At 39.5% G+C, this 25,671-nt stretch overlaps 1 protein-coding gene across 7 annotated transcripts in view; it reads left to right on the top strand.

The window, feature by feature from the left end:
• STAG1 (STAG1 cohesin complex component) overlaps nt 1-25,671 on the top strand; it is a 149,441-nt gene that overhangs the window by 33,870 nt on the left and 89,900 nt on the right. For 3 of the 7 annotated variants that reach the window (XM_032446719.2, XM_085512619.1, XM_085512620.1), the window contains 3 exons: nt 3,476-3,578; nt 12,615-12,779; nt 24,993-25,089. In XM_032446719.2, the coding sequence (XP_032302610.1) occupies nt 3,476-3,578; nt 12,615-12,779; nt 24,993-25,089 (365 nt within the window). Of the gene's footprint in view, nt 1-3,475; nt 3,579-12,599; nt 12,780-24,992; nt 25,090-25,671 lie in introns of all 7 variants that reach the window. The other 4 variants (XM_015870971.3, XM_085512618.1, XM_015870973.3 and 1 more) reach the window with 2 other exon arrangements.

The following is a 25,671-nucleotide window of genomic DNA, read 5'->3' on the forward strand; positions in this document are numbered from 1 at the left end:
TTCTTACTTTGTTCAGCCGAGTCTTGTAGATTTCCTCATGCTCTGCCAAGTTCTCTCATGTCTCTGCAATGTTTGGGGTGTCTTGGAGAGGAAGAGCTTAGCCTTCAGCACTGCTGCCTTTCCTCTTATGCAGGTCTTCTTAGACCCACTTTCCATCCCAACAGCTTCAGGAAAGGTAAATGGAAAATTATGGTGAAGCCTAAGTTATTCTCTCAGGTGATGAGTCACACACACATGAAATATAAGGATAGGGTAATTCTGGTCTATTAAGTTGCCGGCGACTGCCACAGGAAAAATTGCTTCCTAGCAGCTCGGCAAGATGTGTAGGGAACGAGAAAGATGGATGCTGGCCAGATGCTTGTCTCAGTAAGTGTTGAAAACCTGACAGAACTGCAAGCAGTTCTGAGATGCTTCCCTCCTCCCCCGAGTTCATAACTAAGAAGAAAGGGCCATGGGTGTGTGCACTCAGAGCAGCTGTAAGGCTTCAGCAGAAGCAAGAAGCATTTCCTCCCACTCACCACAGGAGCTCTAGGCCTCAGTGCAAGGACCTTTTTTGTCCAGGAGCTGCATGGTTCCAACAGAACTCCCTGCTTCTGGAAATTCTGCAGGTATTCGTTTTCATGTTAAGTCAACCAAGGACTGTAGGTTGTCATCCCTCTCCATAAACATGATCTATTTATTAATTTGTTCCCCTGTTACGAGCTTATGCTCTTTATGGGAAGAAATGTTCTTTCTTCCCCACTTACTGTTAGGGGGAGATTGATCTTTTTACAATAGTGAACATTTGTATTTGAGACCCTTTTCTAGATCACCTTACCATCAGTGGAGGGAAGAAAACTTAGAAATTGTCCAGCTAATTTTGGACAGTGACTTCAGCATGAGGTATATTGCAGATTTTCAGTGTGTGTACTGTGTCTGTCTAAAAGTAAGATGAAATGAATCCTACCTCACTGATTTCTTGGGCCTCTCCAAAAAAAGCTTCTAGCAGATGAGAGCTGTTCCAACAGGAGAAGCAGAGAAATGTTTTGAGGTTTGAGACAGTGCTTTCCCTTCTCAAGGGAAAGTTGGTCATTATTCAGATGTTCGTACACAGGGCTCCAAAGCCATTGCTAGACACACGGATCTCAGTAGATGGAGTTAGACCCAGACACAGGGTGTAGCAAAATGAAGATGTGCATGGACTGGATACATGCAAAATAGTAGCGTGGTTTGACTTATTTCCTTCCATAACTCAGCATTTCGGGGAAGTGTTAGAGCCATTTATCATGGCAGACTGCTGAATCTGCTTATAATAGAGACTAATATTTGTCTCCGTGACATTAGGTGTGTGGTTTTATAAGCTAACAAAGTTATAGCGCTTCCACAGAACTGTGGCATTGTTTGGACCACCCCACGCCTGACACTTTTTTGTGAGGGCTCTGTGTGGATGAGACAGCAGCTGTTTTTTCTACAGAGAGCAAGAGTGAATGGCTTTAATTTATCTGCAGCAACAGAATGCAGCAGATATTTCTATGCATGTTCCTCACTTCTGTATTCAGAAGCTATTAAAAAAGAAAAGCTGTCATTGTGAGGCAAATGCATGTTGTGCACATTGAGTGTAGTGTGTGCAGGGCCTGGATCCATCTGTCCACATGGGCTTTGTTTTCATCCGTATATGCTGGATTGGTTTTCATCATTGTGAAATTGTTTAACCAGATCATTTGGAACTGCTGTTGGGTTTCATGGACTATTTATTTTTTTTCTTCATTTGGTTTCATTTATTTTTCAAATTCATATCTGGATGTTGAGGTTAGTTCTCAAGTTTCCTCACACCTAAACTTTAGTTTACATTGTAGAAATACCACCATAAAAACATGCAGTCTGAAAACTTGAACATGCTTCAATTACAGTTTGTATTGAATGTGGGCACATGCATTTCTGGGATACGCAGGCTGTTGTGGGGTATTCAATCAGTGTTCCTGTCAGAAAAGCAGGTCGTTGTGGCTTCTGTGTTGTTCCAACTGTAGTAAATGGACACCACATGGTGTTCTTGTGCTTGTACACTGGAAAAGGTCAGAATATCATCCCTCAAAATACAAGAATTTCACCACAGTTCCACAAAATCAGCTGTGTTAGAGGAGGAACATGCTAATGTAAGGAAATACACTAATTTCAGTCAAGACAAGTATCAGAAGATTCTCGATTCTGATATATTTGCATCTTTCTGCACTACTGAATACCTTTCTTGGTGGTGCAGCAAATTTCTGAGGTATTCCTGATCAAACAAGAAACAAAACAGATGAACAGAACTCACAGACAGTGTGGAATATCTGTGTTGGTCTCAGCTTGCTGATGCTTCTCGGTTTCCCCAAAGCAGATCAGCAATGCCTTTTATGTCGGAGGGTTTATAAGATAATGGAAAAGATATGATTTTTTTCCCCTTCCCCCCATACAAGTTTCACTGCAATTTAACTGAGAAAAAATTATGCTGCCTTTAAGGAAGTCTGTAATTAGAATTAGACTTGACCCAGCTTTGAATGATGTAGGGCATTACTACAGGTATTCTTTCCTTTGTGGGGATGTCCTGCACTGCTGGTCTTGCAAACTAAGAACAATGCACATCATTAAGAGGTAGTTTTGGTTGTGGTTTTATCTTGGGCAAAATATAATGTCTTGGAACATGACTTAAAAGCTGAGTTTCTTCAAGCAGCCAACTCTGTTTTGAAGGCAGGTACATGTGAGCCTGGCTTGTATGGGGAAAGAAGAGGAATTGGAGGTAACGAATGTTTTTCCCTATTGAGTATGGCCTTAGTCTAAACCAGGGATTGCTAAAATTATTATGGGCTTCTCTGCTAATAATCCGAGCTTTGTGAGGTTTCTTTTGTTTGTTTTTTGTTATTATTGCACAAGTGAAAGCATTTTCCTAGCTACAAGGATCTTAAACAATTTAAGATTGAATCTTCTGGTTTGTGCCTCATGGTCACTGTTAATCCTTTCTTTATTAACAGCTGCACAATGGTGTTGTCTTCAAGTGTGACTAAAACCATGATTTAACCCTAGTGGGAACTTGTGCAAGTATCCTGATGATGTGGTAGCCAGATCAGATGCCCGAATGGTTTCTCTCTGACTTTAAAAGCAGCTCAAAAATACTTATAAAAGAAAGCTGATACTAGTGAATATGCTATGTAGGATGGGTATGTTGACAATGTGCTGCTTAATATAGCAAGTTTTAGAAGTGCAACTTGATTTCAAAAGAAGCTGTTAATTTAAATAAGTTTCAGTCTATAATATGACATTCCAGCCCATAAAAAGGTAAGGACTTTTGCCAGGGGTGGCATTGCTTGGTTCCTTAGTTTGCTGAATAAATGTGGCAAGCCTTTTAATGCTTTATTTTTTTTTTTCTTTCCTGATTTAGGACTATAAATTGAATCAGTCAGTTATAGATTACTTGTTGATTTCAAATCATTTTCATTTATCTAGTATTTTTCCCCCCTAGGGATTCTACAAATGAAACTACTGCACATTCAGATGCTGGCAGTGAGCTTGAAGAAACAGAAGTCAAAGGAAAAAGAAAAAGGGGCCGTCCTGGCAGGCCTCCAGTATGTGTAATTTAGTTTTATTATGTTATGCATCTATCTAAAATTGACTGCAAACTGTTTTTCATCTAATCATCTTGTGGTCACATAACTAGGCTTTTAATGAGCCCTATGTCAAACTATGAAGACTTGTAGTATGAAATATTTATCAGATTGAAATACAAGTGTTTGAAGTAATTAAAAAGGGACATAAAAATGAGTTCATGCAGCTTTTTAATATATACTAGCTATGTACTGTCTTGTTGTTGTCATATTACAACATTCCTCCAGACCTGAGAAGAATCTCATTGAACACAGCCACTTTGTCTAGCAAGTTTGATGATTCTTTTTCAAGTGACAATTGACAGCTGAGCCATCCTCTTAGTAACTGTTAATCTCTTGATGTGAATGGAATAGCCCCAGCATAGTACTAACCATGTCTTAGAAGATCAATTAACACTTCTTAAAATCATATAATTGACATACCTGATATCCAGCATATCGATAGGGAGCTTCAGCTTTGTATCTAACATACGACCATAGTTAACCCATGATTTTGCTGTCTGCTGTATAAGACTTGCTAACAGGCTGCTTTTCTTAGCGCTGTTTGCCCATTTCTGGCCCATAAATGGGAACATGCAGAAACAATCCTCTATTACACAATGTTAAGGCAGGTTTGTCTTGTATTTTCATTTCTTTTACAAATTACTACTTAATTTATTAGAAACGACTCAAGCTCTGTTGTGTCTTGTGCTCTTTTTCTTTTTTAACTTCAAGGCCATGTGATGCAGTTCTCTTGTTTGCTATCACTTAAGATACACAATGCAGAATGAGATTTTTGTGGGAATTTCAGTGTTTGCTATTAATTGTTTTGATTCTCCTCTTAGTGTTTGTCTGCAGGTTCACCCCTACATTAATGCCTAAATATATAGTGCTAAGAGATTTAGATTTTGTGCATTTGTTTTCCTTTTTATCCTAAGAGCGTCCACCCTAAATCTAATTCCTCAAGCATAGCTAGTGAGGCTGTAGGAATGGACAGAAGCATGTGTTTCGCTCTAGATGCAAACAAAACATACTGGCTTTCAGTTTGTATCCCAGTTTCTGGAGTTCATGAGCCAAGATTTTAGGTCCTGGGCTTTTCTTGGCAAGTCTTTCTCCTTCCTGAAAGTTTTGGGGGTAGTCTTTCCTGTGAGGCCATATATATTTTTCATCAGATAGATAAGCTTAACTTATCTTAACAAGAAAGATATAAAGAGCAGAAATCATCTGTTTACACGTCCTGTAAGAAAAGGGCAAAATGAGAAATTCTTAGTATTTCCTTAGTAAATGTATCAGTTTGTAGGTGATCAATTAAAAAATAAAAAAGCACAGTGCAACCTGATTGCTAACCCAGAAGGCTGCCAGTCTGAGAGCTGAAGGTAAAACAACTCTGGTATTGTTATATACCCCTTTCATATTGACTGGAAAAGAAAGGTGGATGTTATAAAATGTAATTCCTCGTCCCTCTATTTGAGCATATTGGTAACTCCTGTGAGAACATTTCCTGAAGCACTCTGTTGGTCCTGCTATCAGATTTCTACAGGAGCATTTGTTTATGCATAGAACAACTCTGGATTCTTTAAGCCTACATGGTTGTAAAGTGTTGAAAATACTGAGGAAGCAGTCATTGCTCACACAGAATGATGGGCTATGAGCTCTCTTGATGCTAAGGGCCAAGATGCTGTGAAAGGGTCACCTTTATGTTTTTTAGAGAAAGGAAAAAAAAGTGAATTTAGTGTTCAAAACCAAGAAAGACAATAGAAAATTGATAATAGATAAGAGAATAGAAAATAAGTAGTTCTTATAATTCTGTTTTTCCAAAATGCAGAGATCTTTGCATAATTCTGATTTCTTTACTCCTTTCCACCTCTAACCCCAAATCACAAGGAAGGTACACTGGGACTGGAGGGGGTTCAGAGAAGAGTGGCAGTGATGGTCAGTCATGGGCTCGCTGGGGTGGGAGGGACTTTGTGAGGTTCTTTTCTGACCTGCTCAAAGTGCAGTCGGCTTTGGGATCAGAGCACATTACTCAGGGCTTTTCCAGCCTGGTTCTGAAAACCTCAAGGGCTGGATACTGTACAGCTTCTCTAAGCAGTTTGTTCATTGCTTGACTTTTCTGAAACTGAAAAGCTTTTTCCTTTTACTTGATCAGAACCTTCCTTGTTTCAGTACTTGACTGTTGTCACTTGTCCTCCCACCATGCACTATTGCAAGAAAAGCCCCACTGGGGAAGTGTTCCCATCCCCAGGCTGTACTGGGCCAGAAACAGGCACAATATTCCAGATACAGGCTAACAAGTGCTGAGTGGAAGAGGATAATCTACTTCCTTGATGTACTGGCCGCGTTACATTAATGCAGCTCAAGCTGCTGATGACCTGTACTGCCAGGACACGCTACCATGAGTCTGATGTTACCTTCTGCAGAGCTGTTCCCCAACTAGCCAGTCTGCAGCCTGGAGTTGCAGGGATTTGTTACTCTGCCATGGGACAGGTCTTTCTCCATTCTCAAATTTGAGTGTCCTGTTAGCCTAGTCCTCCAGACTGCCCACAACAGTCTTGCCCTTGATGTCAGTGAGTGGTCTCTGTGCTAATTTCATGTTATCTGCATGCTTGATGGGAATCCATTTTCTCCCGGCTTTGGCTGTATGATAAAGATGTGGAATAGGACACATTCCAGTGTAATCTTCTTTCATACCCTTATTGCCAGTCTCCGGGTAGAGACTGGCATGTTAGCCACTGTCCTTGGAGCTCAACCATTTCTCCACCCATATAGATCACAACTTTCCAACTTGCATAGTAGAATACTGTGAGAAATTGCTGAAAGCAAGGCTAAAATTGACAAATAACCTTTACTGCTTTCTCCTCACCACAAATTTTAAGTTTTTGTGATGGCTTGAGACAAAATGTTTGTGTTTGGATCCACAATGGCATCTTGGCTGCATAGTTGGTACTACAGCAATGGAAAGGAATAGATGAGGATCTTCTACAAAAAATGACTGCTAAGGAAAAAGCCCCCTCAGTCTCTGATATCCTTAAGGAGAAATGCAGACTCCTTTGAAAGACTGGTTCTAGTTATTAAAATTTGTAACATCATTTGATATTGAAAATCGTGGGCTTAGTAATTAAGGCATTGGTTTTGCAGACCTTGGATGTTCTCTTTCCTCCTCCTTCACACTGCAAACCCGTCCCTGTTGTGATCCTGTCTGGACTGCACGGCTGAGTGCTCTGACACAGGAGGTGTGGCTCCCCAGCTCCTCCATCTGCTCACATCACTTGTATTTCCTCCATAGCTCCTACCTATCTTTAGTCTGAGATGTATAACAGATTACAATATTTAGAGCTATTCTGCTCAACTGATATTTAGATATTTAGTTTTTAATTTCTCTTACAGACCTAAAGCAAGGCTTTATGCTCAAAGATACTTACTGTTTCAATATTTTTTCCCTCTAACTGAAACATTATGGTCTGTTAAGATTTAATCTCTCCCCAGAAATGCTGACTTGCTTATGTCCTCTAGGTCATTGCAGCTATGGTGGCAAGCAACCATAAGCATATTGACCTCTTTTGGAAAGAGAATTAACTCTTCTGTGCAGTTCTGTTATAGAGCTGCGCACAATGTACTCAATTAAAAAACCCCACATATGTGTATTTACTTTAATAAGTTTTCAGCTGTGGTGTTGTAGAATTAATTTCACATTTTATCAGAAAGACACACTGGTGTTTTATTTCCAGCCTTATTTTTCCATAAAGACATTTTCTCATTGCAGCTGGGACACTTCTGTAAGCAACAGAACTCATTTCAATAATTTACCATTCACAACAGAGGTCTTTTTGACTCCTAGGGAACCTTAATATCTGGGGGAAGCTTTCATTCCTGAAAGTGCTGCTTTCCATGTTGCTCCCCCAGTTCTCTAGAGACAGTTCTAAAGAGGACGTTTCTGGGTAGCGTACACAATTGACTTATAAAAAGATTAATCATATTGACCCTGCAGAGTAACTCTCAGAATGTAACCTGATTGCACTGAATGTATGCGGTGAGTCTGGCAGGAGCTGCATCATGTTCTGTACTAGCACTGCTGTGGGTGGGGAAGGCCTCCCCGATCCATGACCACTTCTGAACACCCAGGCTGTACAGCAGGTGCCTGAGAATCAACTGGCTGGGTTGGGTGAATCTGTCCAGTCAGTGGCTGTACATTGGTGTATGTGTTTACATAAAGCTCTGTGTGAGCATACCCAACTGGGTGTATGTTAGTAAATCATGTGCTGTGTGTATAAGGAGTATGTGTGACAGTTTTCAGGTTGAAGCTGCTGAGGAACCTTAGCTAAAGATGCTGCATTACTGAAATTGAATGTTCTCTTCTAGGCAGGGGATTTGAAACCCCAGTGCAGCTCTCACATTAGTGAGCTGAGGCTCAGATCAGTTATTCATTCGTTGTTTTTGCCTCCTCTCTTGGATCAGAGATGTCTTACAGAGTTGTTTAATTTCAGTTTCCATGCTTTATATTAACCTACCTGGCCTTACTCCCTCAGGATCTCAGAATTGCTTGGCTTAAAACTCAGCTCTTGGAGGTGTAAGGGAATGAGAGAGGTTTGTGGTAATATTTCAGCTGTAGTATTTTGAAATGAGAGTAGCTAGAGATTAGCTTGTTTGAAGGATAAGAAGAAAAGTCAGACTGTTCCAAGGGTGGCAATTCTGAGATCTCTGTTGGTGTGTTTCTCATCTCATAGTCCTGGAAGCTGTTGCATGCCCTTCTTCAGCTTCTCTCTTCGTATTTCTTTTGAAGGCAGGATGAAACAAAGCACTTTGGATGCTTTTGTTCCTAGCACAGACTGTACAGTTTTGCTTTCAGGTATTTTTTTGTTTATTTCTTTTGGTGTGGAGGAGGCAGACCATAACATCTTATATTTGCTTTCGTATGTGAGATTTTAAATGTGCCTTCTATCTGGGTGACAAATACTTCAGGGGATTGAGTTTTTCTCCTAGTTCCAAATCACGTGCATCCTGATTAACATGAGGAAGAAATCCTTTAATAGTTTAATAGTAGTTTAGTGGTTTAGTGCAACATCTCTGGATGTCACTGTCCTGTTTCAGCTTGCTGACCTGTATTTTATGGCTGTCCCTTAAAACTGGAGTTGAATAAGTCTTTGTGCATGTCATGCAGCTCTACATGGAGTGTTTGTAGTCCTGTATTTTGTCTTTGTTTGCAAGATGAGGTTTTTCAAATAACAACACCTTTTTTTTTTTTTTTTCCCTGCAGTGAAGTTCAAAGGAATGAGCCCAATAACTTTTATCTGTATAGCTAGATGGGTAGCTTCTTTTTATAAGGATTCATTCAGAAAGAGCTCAAACCAGATACTCTTTTGCTTAACAGTTTTATAAAGCAAAAGTTTCTCAAGATGATGATGCCTTTGAGAGGCAGGTTCTTCTGTCTTGCTCAAGTGGACGATTAAAACATTTCTGTCTTAAGAAATTGGATGTTACTTTGAATTACTTACTTTGTGAGTTGGTATATAGGCTGTCACTGGGGGGCAGGTGGACGTAATGACCTGTAGTTCTTCTGTCTGTTTCTTCTAGAAATATTTCCCATCAATTTGGCCAATGTGAATGGAAAATGTCAAGCCATTTTATTCTCTTGTTTTATTTAGTGTCAGTGGACTCTATTGCTTGTTAGCTTTCTTGTTCATTGAAATGCAAGTCACTTTTTTCCCTTCAGAATCATTTTAAAGATGTAAAAGGAAATGCATCAGCTAATTTATTACAGAATTCTTAATTTTCGCATTGTTAGCCTAATTACAGGTAAGGATTCTGTTTCATGTTCGCTCTAGTTTAAGCCATAAAGCAACAGCTGAACCCAGGGGTCAGTAGTAAGACCATTTCAGAGTCTTTCTGGCATGTTCTGAAACTCCTGTATTTCCTGATGCTTACATGGATTAATTCTCAGCCCTCTCTGCTGTCAGTGTAGCCCAATGCACAAACTCAAAAAGAGTGATTAGTAACTTCTGTTTTCATGTGACTGTAGTTTGGAGGCTTTCGCCTATTTGAGGCTGATGCCCGTGACAGTAGTTATCAGAACATTCTTCTGATTTTGATCATGAGCAGAGTCGCTTCTACTGAATTCTGTGAGAATGGAAGTAATGTCCATATTTCTCATGTTTACTTCTGTGGAATAGTGACATTACAGTGTAAAGTATTTTGTATATAGGTTGAGCTTAGAACTTGGTTTTGGAATAGTTTAGAAAAGAAAAAGGTAGGGAAATCTATCTAGGAGGCCTTTGGTGTTCATGGGGTGACTCCAGTTCCCATCTCAGATGGTGCAGTCCATTTTGGCACTACCACAGTCTGATTCCATGCACCTGGATCTCAGAGTGAGCTTTAGCTGTTACAGGCTCGTGCCCCCATGCAGCGCCTTTGTGAGATTAAGAAGCCTCTAGCTTCCTTACCTTGCATTACTTCTTTGTCTCTCCCTCTGGACGCCCTAACTCACTTCATCAGCATCTGCTTTGTCTTTGCAGCAGATATCTGCGTTCAGAAGGATTATTAATGTATTTAGATACAATGCAGCTAACCAGCTTGCCTTTTCCATGACTTTTTAGGGATCCTTCTTATTAGCAGAAGAAAAGTCAGTCTTTTTGAGTCTGGAAAACTAAGCCACTTCAGGATTCTGATGGACTGTTGCTTAAAATAGAAAACAAACGAACCACAGCAGGTGACTGTCAAGTTAAGGGGATTTGGGCAGAAAGCTGCGTTCTTGGGCATCTCACAGGGGCTGAAAGGGTAGGTGAGATGGGGCACACAGGAACCACTGTTGTTGTTCCTGTTAGAAAGCACAGGAATCTTTTTCCTGTATACTGACGATTGTTTGGTGAATCCTGAGGAGAATGGACTTGATATGAATTTATTACTGCCAGATCTTATGAAGTATCACATTATGCTTGTAGGTGGTATTCAGGTTTACTGGAGCCCAACTTATCCTTGGTAGGGGCTGGTGCTGTGTGGAAGCTCTTCATGGCATTTGAGGACTTTGTTCTTTGGGTTGAGCTGAAGGACCACCCTAATTTGTGAAAACACATCTCTCTTTTGAGATGCAGGACTACCTGCGCTTCACGTTCTTGGTGTGTGCATTTCACATCCATCTCCTACTTGTTTTCCCTTAATCCTTGCAGTACTTAATGTCACCCTTTTGAATTTCATGTTGAGAGAAAATGAGTGCAGAGGAGGCATGTTCTGGCTTATGTTAGCACCTGTGGAGGGCATCAGCTTGCCTTCCTACTTTCCTTTAGCAGTATTTCTAGCTAGTTCATATGCTTATGGCTTTCTGTCACCTAGACTGAGTAAGCATATGGATTATACATTCTGGAATGGAATCGTAGAATGCTTTGGTTTGGAAGAGACCTTAAAGACTCACCCAGTCTCTGCCATGAGCAGAGACAACTCCCTCTAGATCAGTTTGCCTGGTGCCTGACCTTGACCACCTCCAGGGATGGGGCATCCACTTCCCTAGGCAACCTTTTGCCAGGGCCTTGCCACTCAGAAACATTTCTTCAGGTTATCTAATCAGTATCTAACTGCTTTTACTTCTTCACTCTTCTTAAATGGTGATAGTGTGTCTCTTCAGAGCTTGGTAGATCTTAAACTTTTTAGTGTATTTACAGCTTTCTTGATGATAAAGGAATCTCTGCAAAAAAAATAATATTAATTGGCAGAGAACTCATATTCTTCTAATCATAAAAGCAGATGTTATCTAAGAAGCTTTTCATAGTTATTCTGCCATTATTTAAGCTTTCTATCTTGCATTTGTATGCAAGTCCTTAACTGACTGTTTACAGGAGACAGTTGCACTATTCCTCCCCCTTTTCTTTATTTCTCTGTCCCCACCAGTGGTGATCCCTTTTAAAGGAGAAGGTTAGACTACAGCTCTGTCTTCTACCAGCTCTATTCCAGAAATGAGATTCCTTTCCTTTCATCCTGGAAGATGCAACTAAAAATGCTGACTTGATGCTCTTTACTAAAAGCTTTAATGGAAACTGGGTGCCTGTGTGTTCAAGGTAAATGGTACTGTGAGAGTATTGTCCTCAGTACAATTTTAGCGTTGCTTGCATGTTGTTTTCTATAACAGTATTCCTCAAAATGGCTTCATTGTTCTGTGGCAAATGGCAGTTTTTGCCTTTGCGTGCCTCACAGTAGGGAGAAAGTGAAGATTTTAGGCATAAGATTGTAGCAAGAATCTTAATATTTTTCCCCTGAGAAACTGATTTTTTGCATAAGATGAAAAACGATGTAGGTGTTACAAGTGTTATAAGATGATAAACAATTTAGATTTACAGCAAAAATTTTTTACTCAGAATTCTAAAGCAGGAAAGGGGCTATTCTGATGATCTGCCAAATGGGGCTGTGAATTTAGTTTTTTAACTTTATCGGAGTTAAGTGTTGTGTCTTCATGTACATTGTTTTTCATTAAAGTTGTATAACTGCTTGCAGAAAATGACTGCTCACATGACAAGTATATGCATAATAAATTGTTCGTTGTTTTCCAAAGATCATTATTCTGAAAGTTTACATTGTATGTCAGCATAAAACACTTTTACTGTCCTGTCTGTAATTTGCTGCCGTTTATCTATTTTGAGTTATGCTGTCGACTCTCTGTTTGTTTTGATTAAGACTAACATGGATGTTGGTGTGAGGTGATGCTTAAAAACCAGGAATTCAGTGATTTTGAATTCCCTGGCTCTACAATGACTTTTAGGTTATTTCTCAGCAACTACTGGTAATGGAAAATATACATTATATGACTGAATAAAGCCCTAATCAACTGAATTTCATTGCCTTGACCTTGCAGGAGATAAGATTGGAGACCAGAGGTCCGTTTTAGCCTGGCTTATTCTGTGATGTTTGTGTGTATTTATGTGTGTGAGTGTATAAATGTGTGTGTAGTACCTGTATATGATGTATAAGGATACTTCGAGTGATGTCAGATCTCATGGCTATAATAAATTTTTCCTTCTGCTGGTTTTCTTTGCCCAGTCTGCCACTAAGAAACCTCGGAAGTCTCCAGGAGACAAAGGTCGATCTGAGTCTGGAGCTAGAGGAGCAAGTCGTGGAAGAGCTAATGGCCACCCTCAGCAGAATGGAGAAGGGGACCCTGTCACTTTGTTTGAAGTGGTTAAACTGGGAAAGAGTGCTATGCAGGTAAAATACCTAACTGCATTACACCTTCAGGTTTCAGGGCATTCTGTCTGTAGAAGTTCAATCTAAGCCTTACTGTTGTAAACACATGGATTTTTTTCAAAAGATGTAATGGTCCAATAAACTTTCATGCTTAACGTTATCTTAGTCTGTATATGATAAGGAACAGTGAGCTGTTTTGGAGCTGGGGGCTGTTACACTTCTGAAAGACAAGTGGCAGTTCAGAAAGTAATTATTTCAGTTGAATTCACAAGTATTTTGTTGATTGCTTTTGAGCTGAAAATGCAGGTTGGTATTTAGCAGTCCATTAAACAATAACCTGTAGTACATTTTGCAGAAAGACAAAGTATAAAATGATATTGTTGGATACAAAGCTTTTTGTTTTCCTGTTTGTTTTTTTCCTTCACCCTTCCAAAATGCTGCTCGCATGCGTTTGAGTACTTGCATCCCTCTTGCTGTCTCCACCAGAACTACAGAATAAAGCTGAACTAGCTGCCTAGACTTCCTCTCTAACTGAGGAGCAAAGATCGACACGCCCTGAAGGCAAATAGTTCACTCTAAGATGAATATCTAAGATAGCTCAATTGAAACACCTCCAGAAATGTTTCTTAGTTTTGATCACATACTGAGGTCTTAAAGTTATTTATTAGCCTAGATAAGGCCCTTCTGAAGAACCTCTATAGGTGATTCTTTTTGACAGCGTTTACGCTTCTAGTAAGTTATTTCTTTTTGGCATACAAAGAAGGAGTGGTGGGCCCATACTGATAACCTATTGCTGTTAAAAGCCAGCAACGGTTACTAGTGAAAGATTGTGTAGGAAGGCCTCCTTTGTTTTGCATTTCAACAAAATGGGCCTCATACAACATCAACATCAGTGAGTGTGTTTTGATTTTGTGGGGTTCACATGAGAAAAAACTGTAAACTAGGAAAATCAGGGTCAAAATCAGGGTTTCATTATTTTTAGCATAGCTTAGAACTGAAGCCCAGTGTAGCCTTCCACATGCATGAAAGCTATAGAATGTTTTCTCTCGACTTCAAATTGGTGATGTAGAACGTTTTTCTTCTTATTTGCTGTGTTTACAGTTATACAGGATTATCCCTTCTTATCTAGTAGGTGAAGACAGAACAAATTTACTCCTAACAAAACAACAGGTTCTGCGCGCCTCTCCTTTGTACTTGTTTTACATTGAGGCTTCCAATTGCTTGCATTTCAATGCTTTTTCAAATTCCGTTTTTGGCAGGATTTGAGGAAACATCTGGAGTCTATTTTCTGGTTTTACTGCAGTACTGAACATACGTTGTGCTTTACGTAGTGTGTTTGTCCTAGAGTTGCTGATATTTGCAGGAGCCAAGAAAGAAGTAGTGAGTGATTGCTTTGAAGTTTGATGGTGTGTGTGTGTGGAATTGACTGATATGTTTTATCTATTTCAAAGGAGATGCCAAAAGAAGTATTCCTCAAATTAAATTCTAAACAGAAGCAATCTGTGTGTTTGTATTAGGAAACCTTTGGAATTCAAATACAAAGGAATTGTTTTGAGAAATGTAATAGTTATGTAAAAATCTAGAAGGGGTGTTTATATGCAGTTGCTCGTGTGCCTAAACCGTGCTCAGCCTGTATGTCATATGCATGAGAGATACAATTGACTAAAGGAATATTCCAAAATTATTAACAATACCCTGTGTTACAGTGGGGGAGAGGATGCCTTTATCATGTGATACAATTAGTTTTACTTTGAATTTGTGGATAATGCCACATGAATCAAAAGGAACAGGTGAGGGATTTTATGAACTGATGAGGAATGCTTGGCCTTTTTTTTTCTTTAGCTCATAGTTTTAATGCAGGTTTCTGTTGTGGCTTTTTTAGCAGTTTGTTGATATTGTCAATTTTCATATATTTGCATTTGTCAGAACCTGTTATTTACTGATATTTAGTCATTTTTCTGTAATATGAGCCTGCTTTTATTGCAGTGCTCTTAAATTTGCTTCCAGCAATGAAAAACAGAAAAAAAAATCAATTAATATAGTTTCAAATTACGTGGGAATTTCACTGCACATGCTTTCATTTCTGCTCTGTCTCCTCCAGCTGTTTACTCTCAGGATGTATTTTAGTTGGTAGATTTTTTTCTGGCTTAGTATTATCAGCTCCTAGAAGTCTCAGTTCTCACTTAATTTTTTTGCTCTATTTTGGTTCTCATTGCGAGCTTACTGCTGTTTGCTTCTTCCAGGGAAGCAAAGTTGTGTTAATATTTCATTTTTCAAGCATACATAACTTCAGAGGTGCTCTTTGCCTGTAGATCTTTGCCTTTTTAATGAAGTGTTAGCTGTATCCATCACATTCTCATTTGAGCTCTGTATGTCAGTGATGCCCACATTAGCCTAGTACTGGGTTGTTGGTATTGGTTTTAATTTGTTTTTTAACTTTTTGTATGCTTAATTGCTTCAGATGTTGGCAATTCTCTTTGTATGCGGTGCAGTCTGACCTTACTGGTTTATGATGGTACATTCCTTTAATCTAGCGAGACTCTTCATAGAGCTATTTAGGCACATGTTTTTCTTTCTTATGCAAATATGACGCTTTTCTGCTTTTCATCATTTGGCTCTTATCTTTACCTTCAGTGCTGGGTGCAGAATTATCCACTGTATTTCCTCACTGTAAAGTTCTGTAGGCAGAAAAGACTGTATCATCATTTCTCATGTTAAAGTGCCTGAGCTCACACTGGTGGGAGTGAAGGCCATGGATTAATGCTCACCACCACCACAGCTGAGCCCCCTGAGCGCTTCTGTACTGGTCTGTGACCCTGGCATTAAGACAGTGCCGAAGAGCTCATCTCATGTCTAGGCTGCCAGCTGAACATTTCTATGGATCAGTCATGTCCTGTTAGCAGCAATAAACTATGCTTCTGTGTTGGTCACACCAGGTATGGAGACATTTTGTTTTCATGTATACGAAGGAGATTTGTGCCTCTCCCAGAAAACCATAAATAATCAGCAGTAATCAAACAAGGCATTCAGTACCAAAACATAAACAGATCTGCGCTGAGATTATATTATGTGCTCTGCCATTTTCCCTTATCTGAAGTGAACTGCAAATATCACTTTCAGGGTTGATTTTTAAAATATTTGAGGCCTCTGCTTTTATGTTGGTATTGAATAGTCATGCTCAAACATCTCCATTATATGCCATTGTGCATTTTAGGCTATGTATGCCAAGATATTTTAGTATGTTGAAATGGAATTTTTCATTGTGCTACTAGTTCTCTGCTTACAGCAGAGTCCCAGAGCCTGCACAGCGTTACCAGCTGCTTCTCAGCACATTCAGCACAGATTAAGCTTTGCTTTGCTTTATTCTCAACTCCCTGAAATACAGTCACACAGTTATTTTAATTGCATAATTATTATGCAGTATAATCTCTGTGATCCTTAGACCTCTCAGCGGCTCTAGTTAAAAACAGTTGTTGTCTGCCTGCTTCTGTCTTCATAAGCTGAGGCTGCTGTGGATCAGATCAGTCCCACCTTCTCTCACACCTACAACTGGTGTTTTTTACACTTTTCTTGTGTACTTTGTAGTCACACCAAGAAGTAGAGGCGTGGCATGGGATGGATATTTTTCAGCTGGATTGGCTCTCTCATTCAGCTCATCTCTGGCAGCAGCTCAGACTTATTCTTGGTTAAAATGACTGTATAACACATCTACCTTATTTAGGAGGAATTGTGTTTTGCATATATACCTTGTTACTTGAGCTTAAGAATATAAACATTCGAGCTCTGACTGGATCATCTCAGAAGTCCAATATCCTGTCACTGGCAAAGGCAAATAAGAAAGGATAGGAAGACATCAAAATATATTTTGGGAATTCTCCCTACGTCAGACTGTTTGCAGTTCAGAATGAATGTCCTTTCTGTGTTTATAATAGCCTTAAGGGCTTTTTCTCCCTGGATTCTCTTATTAGAAGTCCTCTTCAGTGGATAGTATCTCTGCATCTACCTTGACTATTTGAGGAAGTCAGGGTTTTTCCTAAGATTTAACAGCATACAAACTTAAGGATATTAACTATTATTCCTATTCTTAATGTTGAAAGCATAGTTTATTAGTCTTTTGCTGTATTGTAACAGTATTGCATTCTCTTACTTGAAGAATGGATAATGACCTGGGATTTTACCAGACTGTCTCAGAAACTTCCCAGGAGTTTAAATATACGTTCTCTAGAGTTTACAGAATAAAATCACTACAACTATTATTGTCATTTTGAATAGCATTTAGTTTTGACACTGCTAGATGAATTTTTCTGCAGCCTCATCTTGGCTTGCTTTTGGTTATATGCTACTGGTTTTAAAGGAAAAATCAGAACCAGGTACATGCTCTCATGCTTGTTGTGCTAGCAACAGTTTAGCTGCCAAACTAAACATTAATTAATTGAGATATATCCCTTAATATCAAATAGCTTTTTTTTTCTGCAGTCATCACACAGTACTTCTTTTCCCTTATATAATTCATGGTCGATGATTCTGCAGCTAAGGTGAACTTGTAGTGCAGTGTGCAAAGACGTTTATACCTGGAAATGCCCACTGTGGTTAAAGCCAGATGAATTTTTTACTCTCTGGAACGTCAGCCTCTTGTGGAGTATCTGAGATGACATGTGAACTCTTTGCAAACAACATTAGCAAAAGAAATTGAAACATGGCTTTTAATAAATTGATGATCCTCTTATTGGAATAACTGATTTTGTTTCTGTGCTTCTCTGGTGATTTTCAAACCCCATGTACAGCCATCAGAACTATTTGTGCCCGTGGTTGGTCCAATTTAAACAGACTGAGCCCTTTAGAAATAATGTAATACGTAAATTGTGAGGGATCAGGAGCTGCACAGAGTCAGTACCATTGTGGAAAATGGGCTTGGTATGAGGCTGCTGCAGTCTGCCCTTCTCTTCTGAGGGCTGAGGTGAGGAGGTGCCATTCTGAGTGGTGTAGCTGTGCTGTAGTGAGGATACTTGTCCTTGGTGGTTCCTGTCATTTTAATCCATCTGCAAGAATAATTTTTTCAGTACCTATTATGCATATAAGAGTAATGCCACTTAAATCCTGCCGTTGTAATACTCCTAGGGAACTAAATATTTTTATCTTTCAGAAGTAGTTATATTTCCAACCACATTTTTACATGTAATGTGTTGGAGTGCTTGCCCCACATAATGATAGCCCATGCGAGTTCTTCTGCATAGAAATATGCAAAATGCCAAACACAGATGCCTCTGTGTGGGCAGCGTGAGTCCCTTTGTTTTATTGGGAATAAACCATTTTAAGACTTTATTTCTTTACTCTCTGTGCTTCAAGGAAAAAAAGTTAAGTAGAAACGCACTGCATAAGCAGATTTTCTTGTCTTTACTTAAAGAGATCAAGAATCGGTGATACATTAAAGTAAGATTTAAAATAATCATTTTGGCTCGTTAGAAAATGCTCTCTAGCAGTTAGCAGAGCATGAACTCTCTTAATTTAAAATAACCATCTTTAGAGGAAAAAGGATACATTGCAGCTTTGCAGTCTGCAGTTCTGTTTTATGAACCTTCCATTAGTTCTTTCTGTGGGTGTATATTTCTGTCTGCCATTAGGAGTGCAATCAGTCATCTGGAAGTCTAATGCGCAACCTTAAATTGCACATACTTTGACATGCTAAGGCGCTGCCTTCTCCTTAGTAACTCTGTGCAATTACCTCAGTCTTCACAAAATTTGACCCTAAATGACTTCCATTACAGGGAAGAGGAGGGAAAGGGAAGGGAAAGAGAAGGGAAAGGGAAAGGGAAAGGGAAAGGGAAAGGGAAAGGGAAAGGGAAAGGGAAAGGGAAAGGGAAAGGGAAAGGGAAAGAGAAAGGGAGGGAAGGAAAGGGAAGGGAAGGATGTAGGTTTACTTTGAGGACTTTATATAGAACATTCCAAGTCTTTTGTACCTCGGTTTCTTTCCCTATATTCTTATTTTCACTGTTATTTTAAGTTATTCTCACCCCTTGTTAAAGTGTGTATCCTAGCTTTTACCTTTTCTTGAGGCTGTTCTTTATACAGGTGACTGAAATCATAATTTCACTGTGCTTCTGTTTCTGTAAGCTTTGCATTTCTTTTGATTAATTGTTGGCAGAAGACCTCAGTGTAAGCCACACTGTATGCTTTCATTCTATGTTTTGTACCTTCAGTACAAACACAGTGCACTCATCCCCAAGTCATATTTTGTCCATTGCATTCAATGTAAGTGAAGCATGTCCGTGATCAGTTGTATGATATAGCGAATTATTGAACTGTTCCTTATTATTATTTGCCTCAGTGTACAGTAGACTCAGATCTTTCATGTGAACGCCCCCTTTGGATATAGTGCATGCTTTCTGCTGGTAGCACTGCTGCCAAATTGTTGCTTAATTTAAATTGTGAAATAGCTTTATGAAATGAGGTTTCATTAATATTTAGGGAGACCGTGCTAATTTACATGAGCTAGCCAAGTATCATCAGCAGTTAGTCCCTATGGTTCCTCCAGCACGTAATGCTTCTGAGTGTTGTAATGTTCTTGCACTGTAGGAATATGAAATTGATTCATAGCTGAAAAGCCTCCAGCAGGTAATAAGATAATGAGTTTCATTTTTTTCATTCACTGCCTCAGACTTTAGCTTTTACTGGCATTTAAACCTGTTATTCCTCTCAGGAATAAAAAGTGTTCTGATTTATAGAGATGTGAAGGTCAGTACATCTGTAAAGATCCCATGATTGATTTTAAATTACTTATTCAGATTGTGGATCTGTTTTGTTGCTTCCTTAATTTTCTTTAAGCTTCTTATTTTTTACTTACTAACCTTGTTAAATCTTGTCTTCCAACACTGCTATGCGGCAGGTTTTGGTATCTGAGATAATGAAAAGCAGCTATGAAATTTATAAAATCTCTGTATTGACCCCCTATTCATAATATATCAACTGTTATTAGCAGAAGACCTTGATTCCTCTCTCAGCTCTCATAAGAATGGAAGCATTTTAAAGTTAAGGAAGTACTGGAAAACATTCATTTCTGTAGCATGGACCTATTGCAGTAACTGACTTAGTTGTGTTGCATCTGTGTGTATCTGTAGCTTCTATATATGTATGTGTGTGTGCACACATGGCTGCTTTCTTAGGGCAAAGCACTAGAAGTGGTCATGTGGTATTGGGTCAATTGCTTACTCCAATCTGGTAATGAAAATGAGAAGCTAGAGAGTTTTTCATGTACTTTCTCATTTGCTGTCCATCATAATGTTGTCAAGGGCCTTTTCCTTGCTGTATACATTCATTGCATTTGGTGATCTTGAAAGCATTGGTTTCCTGCACCTGGAGAACTTGTACTATAGATGCTTCCCAGGAATGCTGAATTTATCCAGTTAAGTGTTATTTTCCATATGGTAGATCAACGTTCTCTACTACATCTGAAGGTAACAACATCTGGCAGCTGATGGGTACCACCAGCACAACTCATGCAGTCTGTTTGTGCCAGCTTTCCTAAGTGTTTTGCTGAAGTAGGCAACAAGACTTTGGAGTGAATTCTGCTGGATGGAGCTGACTTACAGCTGCCTCTTTTCCAAAGAGCTCTCTGAGCCTTTCATCCCCTGGTGCCTTCACTCCAACATCAGTTCTGAATCTGGGGGGGGGGGGGGGTGATGACAGGGAAGGGGCCAGGAAATGAGTTGTTGCTATGAGAATTGATCGTGTAGTTTGTTTGCTTATATCTGAGATACCCTTGGAAATGGGATGGTTGGAGTGAGAGCACTAACAAGATCAGTTCATTTGGAAGGGTTAGTTTTAACCTGTGGACTATCAGCAAGAGGTCCTTGTTTTTAATGGGAGTCTTTCCATCTATGCAAACAAATTCCTTTTCTGGCAGTGATCCATTGTTGCACCCATTGCTGCACTGTTGCCTGCCCAATTTCTTTTTCTTTCCATTCAACCTCTTTTCCCAGTTTTTGGATTCCTGCTGTTTTTTCTTGCTTCTGTTGGTATTTGTCTTTATTTTGGGTCTGAAATGTATCATTTTTTTCATCCTAATGTTTTCTGGTTTAAAGCTCTTTTCTGTTACATCAGAAGTTAACAGTTTGATTAGGTTCCAACTGTTGTAACATATGTAGTCTGGCTTCATTATCTCCTGTTGCCTTAAACTGTAATCCCTAAAAAAAAGCCTTACGAATAATCATGCCAAATGTGTATGAGGGGTTGAATTATGTAGATCTGCGGGTCTTACTTCCATTTTGACCCACTGGAAATACTTCCCCCCCTCATGTTCCAGGGTCAGTGAGCATGGTTTGTGTGGCTGTGCATTGGTGCCTCTAGTTACCCCACCTCCCCAGGCAGCCAGCGGAGCACTGCTTGGTGTCATCATGAGCAGCATTTAGCAGGACTTATCTTGCCTCACAGTGTATTCCTGTTCTGAACAGATTAATTGTACTGTTGATTTTACTGAATATTGGCTAGATATATACATGTAAGTCTGTAGGTTGCTCCAAAAGTAATGCCTCTTGTTTCTTTCCATGGAAAGTACAACCATGAGAAGCATACCACCATGTGATGGAGCAAATTCTCAGCTACAAAACACTCTTTTTCAACATAAGCACCACCATCAGCTCTGCATTTTTGCCAGCAACGGGCAAGAACCTGCATGCTGCACTCATAATAATCTGCACCAGCAGAGCTGATAGTTGTTGCTGCTGCTGGAGAGTGCTGCCCACCCTTCACTGTGCTATGTCCACTGTTGGTGTCTAGAAGTGTTCAGCAAGCGTCAGTGAATATCACTGTGTTTTCTTTTTTCCCACATGGAAAAGTTCAGTGACACATCTTTGCTTCATCTGCACCTCCATGTCAGTCACCATTTGTCAGACTGCCCCTCTGCTGCCATCTGCCACATGGCATCAAGATGGAACAGAATACTGTAGGGAAGGTTCAACCTCTGCTGCCATCCGACCAACATGTGGCCTCTGGTATCATGGGCCAATCTCATAAAAAAGGAGGCATTGCTTTCAGAGCAGCCATTGCATAATGAACATATACACACTGTGTTGAGTTTAAGACTTTGTGTGCTGTGCACATAATTAAGGTGAGGCAAATCATACCCAAACATTAGAAGTTTTAGGTCAGTTTTGCTGTTGGTCTTCTGCTAGGTCCAGGTGGTACAAGAAGCAGTCTTTGTCTGCTGTCCCTGTTCTAAGCATTACTTCTGATTTACTGTTTCTCTTTATTTGCTGCTTGTGCTGGAGACTCTGCAGTGCTTCTTGCCAGGTCCATGGGACTTGAGGTTTTCTGCTTGTCTCTGTTCTTTGAATTGCATCATGGTTCTCAGCTTAGCACAGCAAGTGCTGTACTAGCTAGGACAGACTGGGTGCTTAGTGCTCAAGGTCATAGCTCATCCCTCACTAATTGTAGTTACATGAAAAGACCAAGAAAAAAGAAAAGCAGAAGGTCACTGAGTTGAACTGATGCTACAATTTGGATGAGCTTTGTACAAACAAAAAAACTGTTTGAAATAAGTAGAATCAAAATGGGAAAATCTTCCTCCCAGTCTCCCTCTGCATCCTCTTTTTTAATCCAGATGGGTTCACTGATGTAATTCATAGCACAGTGCAGAAGCACTTGCAGTGGTATAGCTGAAGGGGCAGAATGTCATAGCAAGAACCAGGAGCGAAATTGAAGTTGGAAAGGAATCTTTCAGGTCAGCCTTGCTTCTACAGGGAAGGTTTTAGTGCAATTGGGCTGTGGGTGGAACACATTCCCTGGCTGAGAACTAGATACTAATGCATAAAAGTCATTTGAGATTTGCCAGGCTGAAAAAGAAAGATAGTAAACTTCAGAACGTGTTGAGAGCAAAGATAAAAATATGGCAGTGCTTCTGTGCAAATCACAACAGCACTGAGTAGGGTGCTTCTGCCTGAGAGATGGCAAGTGGAGAATGTGATGGAAGCAAGGGAGATGTAAATTGGGCTGGAGGGGAGTGTAAGAATTCTGTAAGAATGAGGTGGCATTGAGTACAAGTGGCTCCTGGCAAATTTAAAACAGAAGTTACTCTTGTTTTTTCTTTTGCAGTGGACAGTTTAACCCTTGAGACACGCTGCAGCCAAATGGTGTCAATGGCAAAGTTTTCTGGTTCGCTTATGCATTCCTTACAATAAAAATGAAGTGTGTGGAACAGTATTCATAGACCAGGACACTTCTGAGCTGTAGATTAAGAGTCTGGGAGAGTGACTAGAAGTATCAGTGAGTTGTTAACCGATTGGGTGAGGCCTGTTGGGCCAGAGCCTGTGGACTGGCTGGGCCCAGCCACTGTTTTTTAAGCTGGCAATTGCGTGCTGTTCTGATAGTAACGCTGTTCAAACAAATGTTGTGTCAGTTCCCCAGCAGGCTGGTCATTAAGCTTTGTCAATATTTGCTTTAGTAAAAAATTTTTACACTCAACTGTATTTGTTTTTATGTGCTGGGGGGAATTCTGCAGATGGAATAGTAATAAGGGGAATGGGTCTGAATTCATGCTGAAATAATAGTGAAGCATTCTGAATTGCTTTGAGTTTTCTCAGCAAGATTAATTTGAGCCAAATCTTCCTTTTTTGTTTCCTTTTGGGGAGCAGATAGCCAATGCTTCTGGAGTTTCTTCTACTGTGCGTGTGTGTGAGTGTGCTGGTAGACAAAACCTCCAAAAACTTAGTTTTCCGGCAATTGGGATGCATGGGGATTTACACTGGTTGTGGAATAACTGCTGATGGTCTCATCCTGACTTGGGATAAGAGCAAGTGTAGTGATCTGTGTTAAAGATGGAGCATATTGCCTAATTTGGCAGATGCTGTTCTTGCAAGTACATAGACAGAAATACAATATGAACCCAAACTCCAAAATACAATAATCCATTTGTCAGGTATGCTCCAAAAGCCTAATCAAGCTTCTCCTGGTGGAACAGGAGAACAGGAAAGATTGTTTTTCTCTTAATGAAATGAGTAAAAGTATCGTAACATGATAGCATAGTTACATTAAGCATGCACAATTCACTACAGCCCAATAACACGTTTGTGTTATTGAGGAAGTCAGAATAGAGAGTTAATAATACTGTGTATCAGTGAGACTGATACAAGAAGTCATACTTGCAATGCTGTAGGCAGACCTCACTCAACCCACACAATCCTCTTGCTTTTTTATGGTAGTTTTAAAATTATCACCACTGTTCCTTTGTTTGATTCTTCCTTGTTGCTTCCTTTTAGTGACTTTGGGAGGTTTAAAAATTATGGCTCTCCCCAGCATCGATTGTTCTGTAGTCAGAACTGAAGGGCAAAGCTTAAGGGAAGCAGCTATAGGCTTTGCCACTCACTATGCATCACTCCATTCGTTTCAGCTGATGTATATCTGCTATAAGCTCTTTCCAGTGATGTGATTGCACCTTTATGTTGACAGATAAAATTCACTTAGTGAATATTTTCATCAAGCCACTGAAGCACATTCTGTGTCCCCAGAGATTAATAAGTGACAAACCTCAACACCTGTGTGCTTTCTGTCCTCTTCCCTGCTGTTATTCATAGTAATGACCATGTGTTGTGCCTGCTTATGGGTGATTATCAAAGTATCTCCTGACTATATATAGTTAGTGCAGTTTGAAACTGACTCCACCTCATATACTGTGACTCACGTGGCTTAATGACTTTCAACCACTATAAAAACAACTTCTGTAACTTGGTTTTGTTTACAAAATATTCTTCATTTCATTCTGTCTTCTTGAACTATATTCAGTGTTCCTGAATGATTGATATTCAGACCTTTATAAATATTGACATGTTCATTATGCAGTGTAAATTCATTTTTTTTATCCCCAAATGATTTCTGCTCATTAGTTTTCTGGGCATGCATGTTGGTCCTTCTGTATGTAATCGTAGTATTCGTTTTTTTAACACAAGTGTGAAATTGGATAAATACTGCAAGTAAAATTTTGCAGGAATTAAAGTAACTTGAATTTGAATCTGTGTTTTATGTGATTATAATACAGAAAACAGTGCATATAGTTCTGTTCTCTAACAATATTTGTTCTGTCTCCACCCTGAGAGAAGGTGTATAGATTTCTGTGTTTGTACATGCATATAATTATGTAAAATAAATTCTCAGTTTTGAACTTCTACTCTGAAACGAATAAATAAGTTGCCTTTAATAAAATGTTTCTTTAAGAGTGTCTGATAAGTGTTCTTTTTTTCTTGACAGTCCGTGGTGGACGACTGGATTGAATCATATAAACAAGACAGGGACATAGCACTTCTGGATTTAATCAACTTCTTTATCCAGTGTTCAGGATGTCGAGGTACAGAACGTTGGAAACAAGTTGTATAGAATCAATCTGACAGTCATGCAAGTGTGTATTAGTGAAAATGCTGATACAGTTGTGAGAGGCATGTGGAGGTATTCTGTGTATGCATGGTTTGTACAGAAATATTGTCTACGTTCAGGAATAATTTTATCAAGGCTTGTTTGTCAAGGGCATACCCTTTCTTTTTCTCACTTTCTTGTCGTCATCCTAAAGTGTACAAATCCTCTCAGAGACACTCTGATCACCAGCGAAAGGAGACAAAAGATCTGTTAATCAAGGTAGGCGTATCTTTACTCCCCCTTTCTCTTTCTTCCTAATTTTTTAATTACAAGAATTAGTGTGTGTAACTATACTTCAACTGCCTTTCTCTTTCTCTTTCTCTAGGAAAATAAGCCTTTTTTAACTGAAGAGGAGGGAGTCAGGCTTGGGTTGCCTTCAAATAGGAAGAAAGAAGTTGTTCTTGGCTTTTTGGTTTTTCATTTTTTTTCTCTCAGAAGCACCAGTCTTAATTTTTCTTCTGTAATACCATATCAAGTCAGCAGCCAGTGGATAGTCTTCTGTACCCTATTTATTCAG

Source organism: Coturnix japonica, chromosome 12, assembly GCF_054131305.1.
Source record: "Coturnix japonica strain WE chromosome 12, WE-NBRP24, whole genome shotgun sequence".
Taxonomy (NCBI): domain Eukaryota; kingdom Metazoa; phylum Chordata; class Aves; order Galliformes; family Phasianidae; genus Coturnix; species Coturnix japonica.